This window comes from Gopherus evgoodei, chromosome 13, assembly GCF_007399415.2.
Source record: "Gopherus evgoodei ecotype Sinaloan lineage chromosome 13, rGopEvg1_v1.p, whole genome shotgun sequence".
NCBI lineage: Eukaryota > Metazoa > Chordata > Testudines > Testudinidae > Gopherus > Gopherus evgoodei.
Genome location: NC_044334.1, coordinates 27,217,660 through 27,232,049, shown reverse-complemented (window position 1 = coordinate 27,232,049; position 14,390 = coordinate 27,217,660). Strand labels below are relative to the sequence as shown.

Below are 14,390 nucleotides of genomic sequence, written 5' to 3'. Positions count from 1 at the left end.
GGGCCCCGCACGCGCCATGCGGGCCGGTCACGAACCGCGCCTATGGCTACGACGACCAATGAGAAGGGTGAGCGTGGCTCACGTGCTCTAGTGGAACCAATCAGAGATCAGGGGCCGCCTAAAGAGCAGGCGGCCGCTCCGGGCTTGTTGTGCTGCTGCCATGGCAATGCTCGGCAAGGCCCCGCCCCCAGCCCCTCTGTGCGCTAGTATCGTGCCCCGCCACACCCCCAGCTCTGCTGTGCCCCCCAGTATCGCCGTCCCGCCCCTCACCCCTGCTGTGCCCCCAGCATCGCGGGTCCCGCCCTCACCCCTGCTGTGCCCCAGTGTTCCCCCAACTCTGCTGTGCCCCCAGCATCGCGGTCCTGCCCCTCACCCCTGCTGTGCCCCAGTGTTCCCCCAACTCTGCTGTGCCCCCAGTATCGCGGTCCTGCCTTCACCCCTGCTGTGCCCCTAGTGTTCCCCTATCCCTGCTGTGCCCCCAGTATCGCGGTTCTCTGCCCTTCACTCCTGCTGTGCCCCCAGGTGGTTCCCCCAACTCTGCTGTGCCCCCAGTATCGCGGTTCTGCCCTTCACTCCTGCTGTGCCCCCAGTGTTCCCCCAACTCTGCTGTGCCCCCAGTATCGCGGTCCTGCCCTTCACCGCTGCTGTGCCCCCAGTGGCCCCCCGTCCCTGCCTGTGCCCTCAGTTTCCCAGCCCCACCGCTGCTGTGCCCCCCAGTAGTGTGCCCCACACCCACCACACCTCCCGCCCTGCTGTGCCCCCAGCGCTCCACTGTGCCCTGAGTGTCCCGGCTCCACCCTGGCCACGCCTCTCAGCTTGGCTAGGCCACGCCTCAACCCCTGCTGTGACCTCTGTATCCTTTATCTGCTACCCTCAGACCTGGTGCATGGCTGTGCTCTCCTGCTTGGTATAGGGCACCAACTTTTGGCGATATAACTGTGTCACTTGGGGGTATGGAAAATCCACACCCCTGAGCCATTTAGTTATACCAACGTACCCCTGGTGCAGAGAGTGCTGTGTCAAGGGGAGGGCTTCTCTGATCTATATGCTACTGCCTCTTGGGGAGGAGGATTAACTGCATAGGTAGTGTCTTCACTAAACGCTGCATCACTATAGGTGTAGACAAGCCCTCAGTACAGCTGACAGCACCTTCCCGGTCCCTACACCAGGGCTGCTGGGGGATGTAGGTGCTGGTTGTGCCTTTGCAGTCCACTTCCATGCCACGCAGATGAGGTGGTTTAACACCCTTTGTGCTGCCTGAATATTTGCAAGGATCTGCTCTAGGGGAACATTTTCAGAAAAAATGTGAAAACTTTTAAATAATGGAACTAGTGGTCCATTGAGCCTGGGGAAACAAAAACATGTTTTTATTAAATGGTTTTTCTTTTCCAATCACCTTTACTTTCCATTTGTTCTGATACTAATTGGGACCTGCCAGAAAAATGAGAAAAAAAGTAAAAATTGCAGGAATGATTGGCCAACTAGCCTCCTGGCAGTCGAGTGATTTGGAATGAGGGCGTTTTCCCCAATAAATAGGGTTTTGGAGTGCAGGTTGCACTGACAATCCCTGCAGATGATTAGTAAGTGACTGTCTTGCTGGAACTCTGTAGACCCTTTGTTCTACAATATCCCGACAGCTTCTTTTTTCATACTAGAAAAAAGAACAGGAGTACTTGTGGCAACTTAGAGACTAACACATTTATTTGAGCATAACCTTTCGTGGGCTAAAACCCACTTCATCGGATGCATGCAGTGGAAAATACAGTAGGGAGATATATATACACAGAGAACATGAAAAAATGGAACTCCAGTGAATTCAGTACAATAGCTAAAGACCCATCCCTGAGATTTTAGAATGGCCAATGCATTTCCAGCTGGTCATAATCACATGTGCTGTGGCCCAGCCTGCCCTGATGCATCAGTGGGAGTTTTGCATTCACTCCCCTAGGAAGAGGACAGTTTCATCTTTCTTTAACAGGCAACTGTTGCTGTTTTTTCTAAGACCCCCACATATTAAAACATACCCATGTAACAAGACCATCTACAAGGGTCTGATCCCCCAGTCCTCACTCACATAAAGCTCCCACTGACTTCAGTTGACTAAGTTTAAGCTCAAGTGTAAATGCACCAACTAGCTGAGTCTAATTTTAAGAGCACCTGTGAGCCACTATTCAACTGAAGGGGGGAATGTGAACTGGTGTTTCAGACCAGGCCCCATGAAACGCGCTGGCTTGAGGAGACACACCCGCCATTGCAACCCATTGCTGTCGCCTCCACCAGGAACTGCATTCAGGCAGGAAATTACTGACACTTTGTTGTGGTTTAGGAAAATCTTAAGTCATCTGGCACAAATTTATTTCCTGGTATCTTAAAATGCTCTTAACTCCTTGCACGCAAAGCAGCACCTGCCTAGAAGAAAATTCTTCCTCTCCAAGGGGGAAGTTCAGCTCACTTGGCTCCAAGCTCAAGCAATTGGGCTCATTCTGCGCTGGCTCCCTCTGAGGCAGCATGGGGAGTTCCTCTCCAGGGCAGCTAGAGGGTGTAAACCCCTCACGTGGCAGCTCCACCGCGCAAACAGTCTGCCACGCAAACTCTTCACAATATACTAGGGCTGGCATTTTCCAGGCTGCATACGTGGCATTAGGCACCTAAATGGCTCTGGCTGCCTTTCATTGGTGCTGAGCTGAGCTCCTTGCATCTCCCACTGGAGCCAAAGGTAGGGCGCTAAACCCTTCTGTCACTCAAAGCCAGTTTAATTTCCGTGCCCAACTGCAGCACCAACATTCTCCAACTTTGGCTCAGTCATCTGAAAGACCCTTGAATTAACTCTGTTAGCCCTGAAGCTCCCACCCTGGAAAGCAGCAAAGAATCCTGTGGCACCTTATAGACTAACAGACGTTTTGGAGCATGAGCTTTCGTGGGTGAATACCCACTTCGTCGGATGCATGTAGTGGAAATTTCCAGGGGCAGGTATATATATGCAAGCAAGCTAGAGATACGAGGTTAGTTCAGTCAGGGAGGATGAGGCCCCTGTTCTAGCAGTTGAGGTGTGAAAACCAAGGGAGGAGAAACTGGTTTTGTAGTTGGCAAGCCATTCACAGTCTTTGTTTAATCCTGAGCTGATGGTGTCAAATTTGCAGATAAGCTGCAACTCAGCTGAGCTTCAGTTCATCTGCAAATATGACACCATCAGCTCAGGATTAAACAAAGACTGTAATGGCTTGCCAACTACAAAACCAGTTCTCCTCCCTTGGTTTTCACACCTCAACTGCTAGAACAGGGCCTCATCCTCCCTGACTGAACTAACCTCGTTATCTTTAGCTTGCTTGCATATGTATACCTGCCCCTGGAAATTTCCACTACATGCATCCGACGAAGTGGGTATTCACCCACGAAAGCTCATGCTCCAAAACGTCTGTTAGTCTATAAGGTGCAACAGGATTCCTTGCTGCTTTTACAGATCCAGACTAACACGGCTCCCCCTCTGATACTTGACACCACTGGAAGGATGTACGTATAGGTCAGCGCTCTCTCTCAGACATTTATTTTAAAGCATTCTCAGAAAAAAATACTTCCAGTCAATGGGCACTTAATGAAGGAGGGTGTTCTGGCTTTGCGGCTTCCTGCACAGGGACCATGTTCACATAGTATCAATTCCCTTCTCTCTCCTGCTGCCCGCTTCTGCCTGGATGGGCTGCCCTGCCTTGGCTCACGCTATGCCCCAATTGCCACGGTCTGCCTGCATCCTCAAATTGTTTCAGGTAGAACTGTGTAGCAAGCTGCCTTGTCATCACTTTAAGTGCAAAGAAGGCAGTTGTGATCTCGGAGGCAAGAAATCCCAGGTAAATGATATGCACAGCTGTCTCCAGGGGCAGCCGAATGATGTGGTCATCCGTGAGGAGGAAAAGCAGGAGGGGGAGCTGTATCAGGAAGGACAGGAGCAGGAATCCAGCCAGTTCAGGGACCTGCAGAAGCAAAGGAAGCTGAGAGGAAAGACTGAAAACACCACAGCAAATGCGACAAAGAGCAGCACACAGCCGAGGCTTTGGGGCTGGGACCTCAAGAGACTGTGCGAAGTGAGACGCAGATCACTGTGTAGGACCTGGAGCCCAGGACTGGGAATTCTATGCAGAACTTGGACATTCCCCACTGAGCATCTCCATAAAGGATGCTCCCATATTTCACTCTTCCTTTGCTTGTCTGCTTAGCCTCCAGTGGGGCCCAGGCACAGATCTTGCAGGACTCTTGCCCCAAAGTGAAGTACAGCTGGGTGCATAGTGGACCACTTGAGTCAAATACATTAACAGGTCTTACTGAGCTAGGAAAGTGTGGCTCAGTGGTTAGGATATTAACCTGCCGCTTGGAAGACTTGGATTTAATTCTCTTTTCTGCCACAGACTTTCTGTGACACCTTGGGCAAGTCACTTCGGGCTTGTGTGGACAAATAATGCAAGATAGATTTACACTCGGGTTTGCTGAGCACTAAGTGACCACGTGGACCCTGCTGCTGTGCACTAAAAGTTTCATAGTGGGCTTTGAAATACACATAGATCAAGGATCACTAGGGAACTTAGTGCACGGCAGTAGGTCCACATCATCAGTGAATGCTCGGCAGGTTAATGTGAGGTAAGTTACACCCTCGCTTGCCACATGCTGTCCAGACAAGCCATCTGTCTCCGTTCCCAAGCTGTACAGTGAGGATAACAGTGCTTCCTACCCCACGGGGGGTTGTGCAGATGAATACAGTAAAGACTGAGAGGTGCTCAGTGAGACATACTCAGGGTACAATCCAGACCAATGAGTGGCTTCGTCATCCCTGCCCTCCTACCTGGGGTGCCCTTTACAGTGCCTTGCTGCTATAGCCTCTAGCCTGGACCGGTCACAAACAGCCTCTAGCATGCAAGACATGCCCAGCTATGTCTGTGTGTGTGCTTCAGATAGCCAGCCACACCTTGGGTCTTACTGCAGAGTGACCCCAACATCCCCCAACCCTAGATTCCTGCCCCCAGATATGTCTGTCCTGTACTCCCAAGCGCTCTTCTGGACACTACAAGTCCGTTATTTCTTTACACACAACCTGCCACCCCAAATGGGGTTTCCCAGGCACTTCAATTTAAACCTGCTGGAGTAGATAAAACAAGCTTATTAATCACAAAGAGAGAGATTTTAAGTGGGTACAAGTAATGAGGCATAAAAGTCAGAAAAGGTTACAAGAAAAATAAAGATAAAATGCAACTGGTGCCTAACAAATACTGTTAAATTCAAAGCAAAGTTTTCTCATCACATGCTTTTAGCAGTTTTGCTGACCACATTTCTTTGGTCAGGACCCCTTCTCCCAGAATCCAATGAATGCTTCCTTTGTCGCTTCAGGTGCTGTGAATGCAATGGGCAGGAGGAGGTGGGGATCCTTGGGATGTTTGTCTCTTTTTTTAATAGTTTCATTCCCCCTCTTGAAAACATTTACAGCTGAGATTTATGTGGAAGGAAACCCTGCTGTTTTTTCCCCCACCTGGTTGAATTTCCAGTGTCACCTGAAAATGAGAACAGGTGTCTGCATGGCGCTATTGTAGCTGGCATTGCTAAGTATGTGTGTGTGTCAGGTATGCTAAACATTCATATGCCTCTTCATGCTTTGGCCACCATTCCAGAGTGTGACGTGATGCTGCATATTCTTTATAGAAATATGCTTATAATATGAATATGGCATAACTAAGATATATTTCATGCGAGATGGGCCTTGAAAGATATTATTGGAAAGGTTATGATTTACTGAGTGTGATTATCCAATTTGTATGCATGTATCAATTCTGTATCTAAAGTTAGGAATATTGACTATGTAACCATTACAAATTGGTGTGTGCTTGGGAAACACCCACCAGACAGCAGGCCATCAGCTTTGAAGGGCCATTAGGAGGAAACAATAAGACTTTGAAGATACCAATCTGTCTCCTTCCTGAGAAGTGTCCTGGGATGTTGCTTTGACACTGCAAGGTCAAGTGATAAAATCAGCTGGTGTAAAGTACCACCTCAGACACTGCTGGTACTTTTGCCCTGGAAACAGAGGCCTCCTGCCTTATGTAAATTCTATTTAAGACTAGGAAGCAAGTCAATCCAACACACTTGTCCTTTGCCTTCCCACCCAAGAGGAAAGGCTGCTGAAAGTACCTGAAGGGACAAAGGAACTAAGCTGAGGGAAAGGCAAGGGCTGAGTCCAGACTAAGACAGGAGTTCTACTCTGTAAGAGAAATAACTGGAACCTCTAGGCAGGTTGCAGAGTTTCTGTAGCTTAAACAACATTTAGGATGAGAAACTACATTTTGTAACCTTGTCTGTAGAGTATTAAGCTTAGTTTGTGTGTTTTGTTTTATTTACTCAGCGATCTGGTTTGTTCTATTTGCTATCCCTTTTAGCAATTTAAAATTTACCTTTTGTAGTTAATAAACTTATTTCTTGTTTATAACATAACCCAGTTTGTGCAATTTATATCTGGGACGCAGGTAGAAGCTGTGCAACTCTCTCTCCACATTGAGGGAGAGGGCAAATTTTTATGAGCTTGCACTGTGCAGCTCTTTTATACAGTGCAAGACAATATCATCTTGCGTGTATGCTCCAGAGGGGAGCTGCACATGAGTGCTGGGCAATTTCCTAGCCAAGTCTTCCCATAGAGAGCTGCTACAGCTGGGGTGGGGTAGGGTGGGATGGGGTGTGTGTATTGCAAGAGACCGGAGAGCCTAATTCAGCAAAACAGGGAGAGGGAGTCCAGGCTGGTGAAACAGGAGGAGTTGTGAAACCCCAGTACATCAGCTGACATACCGGGATTGAGGGTGGGGGTCCAACCCATCACACAGAGGGCATGCTTCCATGCCACTCATGCTCATTTAAAACAAAAACATGTTAATTAAATTTGTGACTAAATGCCTTCTGGGAGAATTCTGTGTTTCTTGCTCTGTTTTACCTGCATTCTGCCATATATTTCATGTTATGACAACCCAGCACATATTGTTCAATTTAAGAACACTTTCACTACAGATTTGTCAAAATGCAAAGAAGGTACCTGTAGCAGAGCATGGCAGGGCCCCCTTGGCTCCTGCCTCTGCTAAGTCCACAAAATCACTCAGAGCCTGGGGTGAGTATCCACTGATAAAGTTAATTCATAGGCTTACTCCTACCACCATTTCACCATGAACAGTTAGCCCTTCATCATCAGAAGGCAGAAAAGAGCTACCTCTCTGCCTTTCCCTTTCTTTCTGCTCCCTCCTTGGCTTCTTTCCCCTGAGGTTTTTATACAGCCCCAGGCTAATTAGGCAGCAGCTGTCTCTGCCTCCCCAATTAGGGCCAAATTATCTCCAGCCAGCTCTAATCTATCCCCCTAAATGGAAGCTGGCGTGACAGAGGGCTGAACCAGCAACCCTTTGCCCAGCACTCTGTCACAGTACCAATGTGAGATTTCTAAAGATAGCTACAGCACTCAAAGCAAGTTAAAAAATCTGAAGTGCCTTCCAAAAATCAGAGAGGGACGAGGTGTGGAGCATGTTTTCAGAAGTCTTAAAAGAGCACCAGCCCAATGAGGAAACTACAGAACCCGAATCACCAAAAGAAAAATCAACCTTTCGTTGGTGGCATCTGACTCAGATGATGAAAGTCAACATGCGTGGGTTTGCACTGCTTTGGATCGTTAACAAGCAGAACCCATCATTGGCATGGAAGCATGTCCTCTGGAATGCTGGGTGAAGCATGAAGGAACATATGAATCTTTATCGTATCTGGCATGTAAATATCTTGTGACTCCAGCTACAACAGTGCCATGCGAACGCCTGTTCTCACTTTCAGGTGATATTGTAAACAAGAAGCAGGCAGCAGTATCTCCTGAAAAGATAAACAACCTTGTTTGTCTGAGCAATTGGCTGAATAAGAAGTAGGACTCAGTGGACTTGTAGGCTCCAAAGTTTTACATTGTTTTATTTTTGAATGCAGTTATTTTTTGTACATAATTCTACATTTGTAAGGTCAACTTTCATGAAGATTGCACTACAGCACTTGTATTAGGTGAATTGAAAAACACTAATATACTAATACTAAAAATATTTGTTTTTTACAGTGCAAATATTTGTAATAAAAATAATTATAAAGTGAGCATTGTACACTTTGTATTCTGTGTTGTAATTTAAATAAATATATTTTAAAATGTGGAAAACATCCAAAAATATTTAAATAAATGGTATTCTATTGTTGTTTATCAGAGCGATGAATTGCGATTCATTTTTTTAATCACGCAATTATTTTTTTAATTGTTTGACAGCCCTACTTTTTACCAACTGCATCACATTGCAAACTCATATTCAGTTTGTGATCTACTGTAACCCCGACATCCTTTTCAACAGTACTACCAACTAGCCAGTTATTCCCCCTCTTGAAATTATGCATTTATTTTTTCCTTCTTAAGGGACTATTTTGCACTTCTCTATATTGAATTTCATCTTTTTTTATTTCAGACCAATTCTGCAATTTGTCAAGGCTGTTCTGAATTCAAATCCTGCCCTCCAAAATGAGTGCAACCCATCTCAGCTTGGTGTTATCCACGGATGCTATAAGCATATGCTCCACTCCATTATTCAAGTCATTAATGAAAATATTTGCCCTTCCCCCTGCAAGAGAGCTGTGACCAGCACATTTTCCAGAGCTGAAGTGATGAAGCAGAGTTTGATGAGGAGCTGTAGCTGCCATGCCCTGGCCACTAGCCTGCCCAGGCCTTGCGTCAGTTCTTACCTTTTCTTGCAGATTTCCAATGTATCCAAGATACAAGCGTAACCCTTCAGCTACTGTGAGAATCAGGAAGGCAGCAACAAGGAGGAACTGGTAGTAACAGGGCAACAGGCCGTACTGTAACAGGAGGGCATTAGTGACAGATCATCTCCATTTCATCCCACCAGCCCCACACTTGGCACCAGCCCCAACACAAACCCCTCCCACCCCATCGCTCCATATATTCACTCCCCATCCACTTCACCTGCCTCCCTTACTGCTACCGTGCCACTGCTGCGCCCCTTGTCAGGGACTGGGACATGGGCAGTCATGACCAGTGGTTAAATCCAGAGTCAGAGGCCAGGTGCCGGAGCCCAGGGTCAGAGCCAAAAATCAGACATTGGAGCCAAGAGTCAGAAGCGGGTGAGCTAGAATGAGGCAAGGCAGGACAGGGGCTGTCACAGCATGAACAGCAACGATGACAGCTGCTGCTGCTGGGCTTAACAGCTGGTCTGCTGACTTTCCAGCCAATCAGGCAGTGGACTACAGGCCAGCTGTGCTCATTAGGTTGCCCCGAGTCTGACTCTGCTGCGAGCCCAGATTCATGGATTCACAGAGTCCAACGCCAGAAGGGACCATTGTGATCATCCATTGGACCACCAAAATAATTCCTAGAGCAGATCATTTAGAAAAAACATCCAATTCTAATTTAAAAATTGTCAGTGATGGAGAATCCACCATGGCCTTTGGTAAATTGTTCCAAGGATTTAATTACTGTCGCGGTTAAAGATTTGCACCTTATTTCCAGTCTGAATTTGTCTAGCTTCATCTTCCAGCCATATTAGATCTTTCTCCGCTAGACTGTTTCTGTCTCTCCAGCGCTGACCCTTGGCTCATTTCCCAGACTCTGCCCACCCTGGATCCAGCTCTAACCAATAGGCTGAACTCTCACTCCCACCACTAGGCCTGACTGCCCATGGCCCAGTACCCTGCAGAGGGATGCTTCTTGCACATGGGATGGATCATGCAGAAAAATCCTCTCTTGGACCTCCCTTGGCCTGGGACATTTAAATCAAATGAAAACATAAGAGGTGCACAAGAAGTTTTGCCATTTGACAGGAGTTTCCATTTCTCAGGGTTTGAAATGGACTCATCTTGTGTTTTGGGAAAGGAAGGATTTTGATGGCTGGCTTGGAAACAGGTTCAAGGAAAGTTTTGATAAAAATCTCATGCAAAAATGGATGAAAAACAAAAACTTTCTAAAAGTTCAGTCTGAGAAAGAGTTTTTGCAAAAGGCTGTTGGTCGACAAAAACCCTTTCTGCTCGATAAACCCTGGCCTAGACACAGGCTTGGCTGGCAGCCTGCCAAGAAAGGGCAATCGTGCAGTTGTTTGGGTGCTGAAGGAACGCATTAGGTGGGACTTCACTCATCTGCCCAGCTCTAACATCCCTCGTTATATGGTACCTTTAATGCCAGCATTATCCCCTCGGACAGGCACCAGAATGGGAAGAAGACGACATTGAAGAATAGCAGCATCTGGAGGGGCAGGCTGGACAGCACCTCATGCCCTAGGCAGGAATGAAAAAGCACAAGGTAAGCAGGTCTCTCCCATTACCACACTGCAAATCCCAGTCTCACAGGGGAGAACCTGCCCCACAAAATAGGCATTTTACTGAAAAACAAACCTGAGAATGCAGCCTGCTCTGCGTGGCACAGATACTGTTTCTGAACACAGGAGCATGGCCCCTCCCCAGGGGATCAAGCCAGGCCCATGCAGTTGCTAGCAACAGCTGCTAATGCGGAAAGTGCAGGAACTCTCCCATGGGTGATCCTAATGGGGTTTCACTGTGACCCCTTTCAAGATTGGCTTGTGGGTTTAGATCCCTCCAGTTTTTTTAATCCTGTCTAATGTAAATGTGGGTTTTCACATTATCCACATATGTGGCTGATGCTTTTATGATTCCCACCAACATCCTGGCATCAGCAATATAAATGGCAGGGGGCTCTGCAGGTTAATCATATGATGGTGTAAAACAAATTCACTTTTTACCAGTTTTGTACTTGCTGCTCAGTTTCACTAAATGCCCCTTGTTCCTGTATTAGGAGAAAGGTCAGTAGGGTTAATAGATTCCAAGGCCACCACTGTGATCATCTAGTCTGACTTGTATAACATGGCCCAGAGACTTAGCCCAAATAAGTTCCTGATCAACCTGTCCACCTCTGTCCTTACTCCTGGCCTCTTCATCCTAAACAATCCCAACCTTTGCAATCTCTCCCCCACATAGCTGGCGGGACAAGGATCATACAAAGAGGCTCCCTGCCTGTGCACCCATCCCGCTCCCCATCTCACTTGAAGCCCATCTCCTTCACCTTGCACCGTGTTGCGTAAGGCACCTCAGAGTGAGCACACAACACATGGGGCAGGCCAGGAAGGCCGGTGCTTGTGCTGCTCAGAGTTCTGCCTCTCTCAGTGTAGGAGACAAACGCAGCTATTCATGGAATAAAGCAAAGCCCATTTTGACTTTGCAGCAGTAAAAGCAACAGCAAACACCCAACCACAGTCCTGAAGCAGAGCCCTCGTAAACTGTGCTTAATCCACGCTGGATCTGGGGCAGGCAAAGCAGAGAGCACACAGCCCCTGACCCAGGCCCTGGGATTACTGTACTACTGAGTACTGTACCTGGAGGGTAGATCTGGGCAGCTCCGCAATCCCTCGTTTTATTGTCAATGAACAGCGATCCACTGAAAGTTGTCAAGCCCCTTCGGACATTGTGAGGCAGAGCCATTGGCGCCATCTGAGCCCGCTGTCCCTCCTGACCTGCATAAGATGGTATTAAAGAAAAGCTCTTTGGCTTTAATGAAATTATAGGGCTGGCCTTCCAAGCTGCAACTGGGGATAAATCTCCTATGCTGTGGTGGGAGTTAGCATAGAAGGGAAAAGAAAGCCCGGAGCAGGTGTTGCCTGATTTATTGATTGGCTAGTGATTATATTACTGATTCAGTTTCCCCAGTTAGCACTTGGAAATATGGTAGGTTCTGCTAGACCAGGCCCCATATTCCCAGAATGACTGTTCAGTGAGACCCCTGCTCTGCATGGCTGTAACACACACACTTTGGAAATCACACAATGTTTATAATTTTGTGAATACAGCCCACAAAGTCATGAATACTGTAACCCAGCAAGGCAGCTAGAGATAATACACAGAGCTGCCCCAGCCCTTGCTGAACAGCCTGATGTATCAGTTATCTTCCCCTTCACCATCACCAGGGGCTGTCATCTAAGCATCGCCCCAGGGGTGCAGGCCGGGATACAGCTGTTGTCATGTGTTATACTGATGCCACTCTGCCTAATGCATATTCAGGAGGGAGTTCAGCCTCTTTTTCTTATTTGTAGATCCTCCCTCTATTGATGTTGGGGTGCCCTTCTCCCATAGCTTATGAATCCTTTAACCTCAAGCTTATTAGCATATATGTCAATCAATGACCATGGTACTTCTTGTGGTCAGACATCTGCTGATGTTCCTGACTTTAAACACCCCAAGCTGGCATAAAGTAGCATCTTGTGGTTACCTGTCAGCAGTTTAGTCCCTACAGCATTCTGCCTTGTGCTGTCTTCTGATGCAGGGTTACTCCTGGTCAGCTACTCCAGCGTTAAGGCTTTTTAAGCCTTGGGCCTTGATAAGTTTAGCTAAGCTATTGCCTTACAGTTGTTGAGGCTTGTAAGCTCATTGCATTACTGCCTTAACTTACACCTGTCCCTCACCTAGCAACTACCTCCCTGCATCATATAGGCTACCCAGGTGAGCTCCTCGGCGAGTGCTGTAGCCACTGGCTGTGGGACTCCATAGCCCTAGTGGGAGGAATGTTGATTGGAGAGAAGTGGCCTGTTAGAATGGCTCAGCAGCCTGCTGAGCTGAGCAGGTCTGGCTCAGGGCCCAATTCACAGCCAGCTCCAGTGGGGTTGCAATGACTCTTGTGGGCAGTGAGTCCTTCTCCTCCTAGGCAACAGGAACCAGCAGTAGCGGAAAATGTGACAGAAGAAATTAAACATTAATGGCAGCAAGTCAAATATTATTGAGAGATAGGCACCAGGATGGACCCTGATCTCCATCTAGGGCCGCGCCAAGGTATAGCCACACCCTAGTGATGGAGGCGGTGGGTAGAGAGAACAGCACCAGGGTCCTACATGATGGAGTACAACTCTATGACCCTCATTTCCTCAGAGCAGCCACTGAACAATGGGCCTCAAGGGATGAGGGCCCAGCTGCTCAGCTACAGATACAAGGTGTGCCGCTCAAACACACCATGACCATGAGAAGGTGACAGAGGTGAAGACAGAAGACCAGCTTCTGCAAAGAGCAATAGCAGGAAGGGGAACAAAATAAAACCACAGCCAGATGAAGAGTTTCATAGATTCATAGACTCTAGGACTCGAAGGGACCTTTGATCATCTCAAAGATTCTATTGTCCATTGAATTCAGTTGCCTCCTAGGAAGAGAGGTGCTAGACTAATTGTAAATACACCACTGCATTTTATGTGTACCTCTATGTGGATATAGTTAGTACTGTACGTATAAAGAGTGCCGTCTGCTGGCACAAACATGAGGTCTGCAGTATCTATATATTAAGGCTACAGGATTGTCACTCTGAAGCCCAGAATGTCTGTAGTCAGTCTGAAGTGATAGATTCAACTACAAGCATGAGAGCGCCTCTCGTGCAGAATATTGTTACCTGTTTTAGACCTGAGTGGCTGGTCAAATTCTGGGGCTTTAGGGACGTTCCAGGTGGAAGCAGAATATCCTCTTTGATGCAGTCTTGTTTACTTACAAGGAACGTACAAAGTCCTTCTCTGAGCACAGGGCAAAAGGAACGGTTCCTAACAGCCCTAATCATCGTTAGCCAACACACCAAAAAGTTCTCTCTGGCTTTTACCAAGGAGACATTGCTTGACATTCTTGCTTTTTGCCCCTTCCCCGTCTCCCTCTAGCCCCTCGTCTGTTCTGAGTTTCTGTGTGCGTGCGTGCACGCACAAACACACACACACCCCTTAGCCCACATTGGTAGTAGTTTCTGGGCGGATTCTATTTGCCTTGTTTTAGATGTGGGCCCTGCACTGTCTCGTACAGCTCTCTCACGTAAAGGGTGTGTTCACACATCAGTTTCAAGGAGGGGCTTAACGCAGCCAATAACAAGGTTGGCTTGAGCATTGACCTGCTAAACCCAGAGTTATGAGTTCAATCCTTGAGGGGGCCATTTAGGGATCCGGGGCAAAGATCTGTGTGGGGATTGGTCCTGCTTTGAGCAGGGGGTTGGACTAGATGACCTCCTGAGGTCCCTTCCAACACTGATATTCTATGATTATTCTATGAAGGTTTAACCTAGCTCACAGCAAGATCGGCAGGTTCTTCTTCGAGTGATTGCTCACATCCATTCCAGTTAGGTGTGCGCGCCGCGCGTGCACGTTCGTCGGAAACTTTTACCCTAGCAACTCCAGTGGGCCGGCAGGTCGCCCCCTGGAGTGGCGCCGCCATGGCGCCCAATATATATCCCTGCCGGCCCGCCCGCTCCTCAGTTCCTTCTTACCGCCGTGTCGGTCGTTGGAACTGTGGAGCGCGGCATAGCTGTCCTCCACGTCCCTAGCTCTCCT

At 47.8% G+C, this 14,390-nt stretch overlaps 1 protein-coding gene across 1 annotated transcript; it reads right to left on the bottom strand.

Moving 5' to 3' along the window:
• Positions 1 to 3,650: 3,650 nt before the first annotated feature.
• Positions 3,651 to 11,529, bottom strand: LOC115661085 (transmembrane protein 17B-like). Its single transcript, XM_030583212.1, has 4 exons — positions 11,424 to 11,529; positions 10,208 to 10,311; positions 8,767 to 8,880; positions 3,651 to 3,965 (listed from the first exon to the last, which is right to left on the bottom strand). Exons 1-4 carry the CDS (start codon positions 11,527 to 11,529, stop codon positions 3,651 to 3,653), a joined length of 639 nt encoding a protein of 212 aa, XP_030439072.1.
• Positions 11,530 to 14,390: the final 2,861 nt, after the last annotated feature.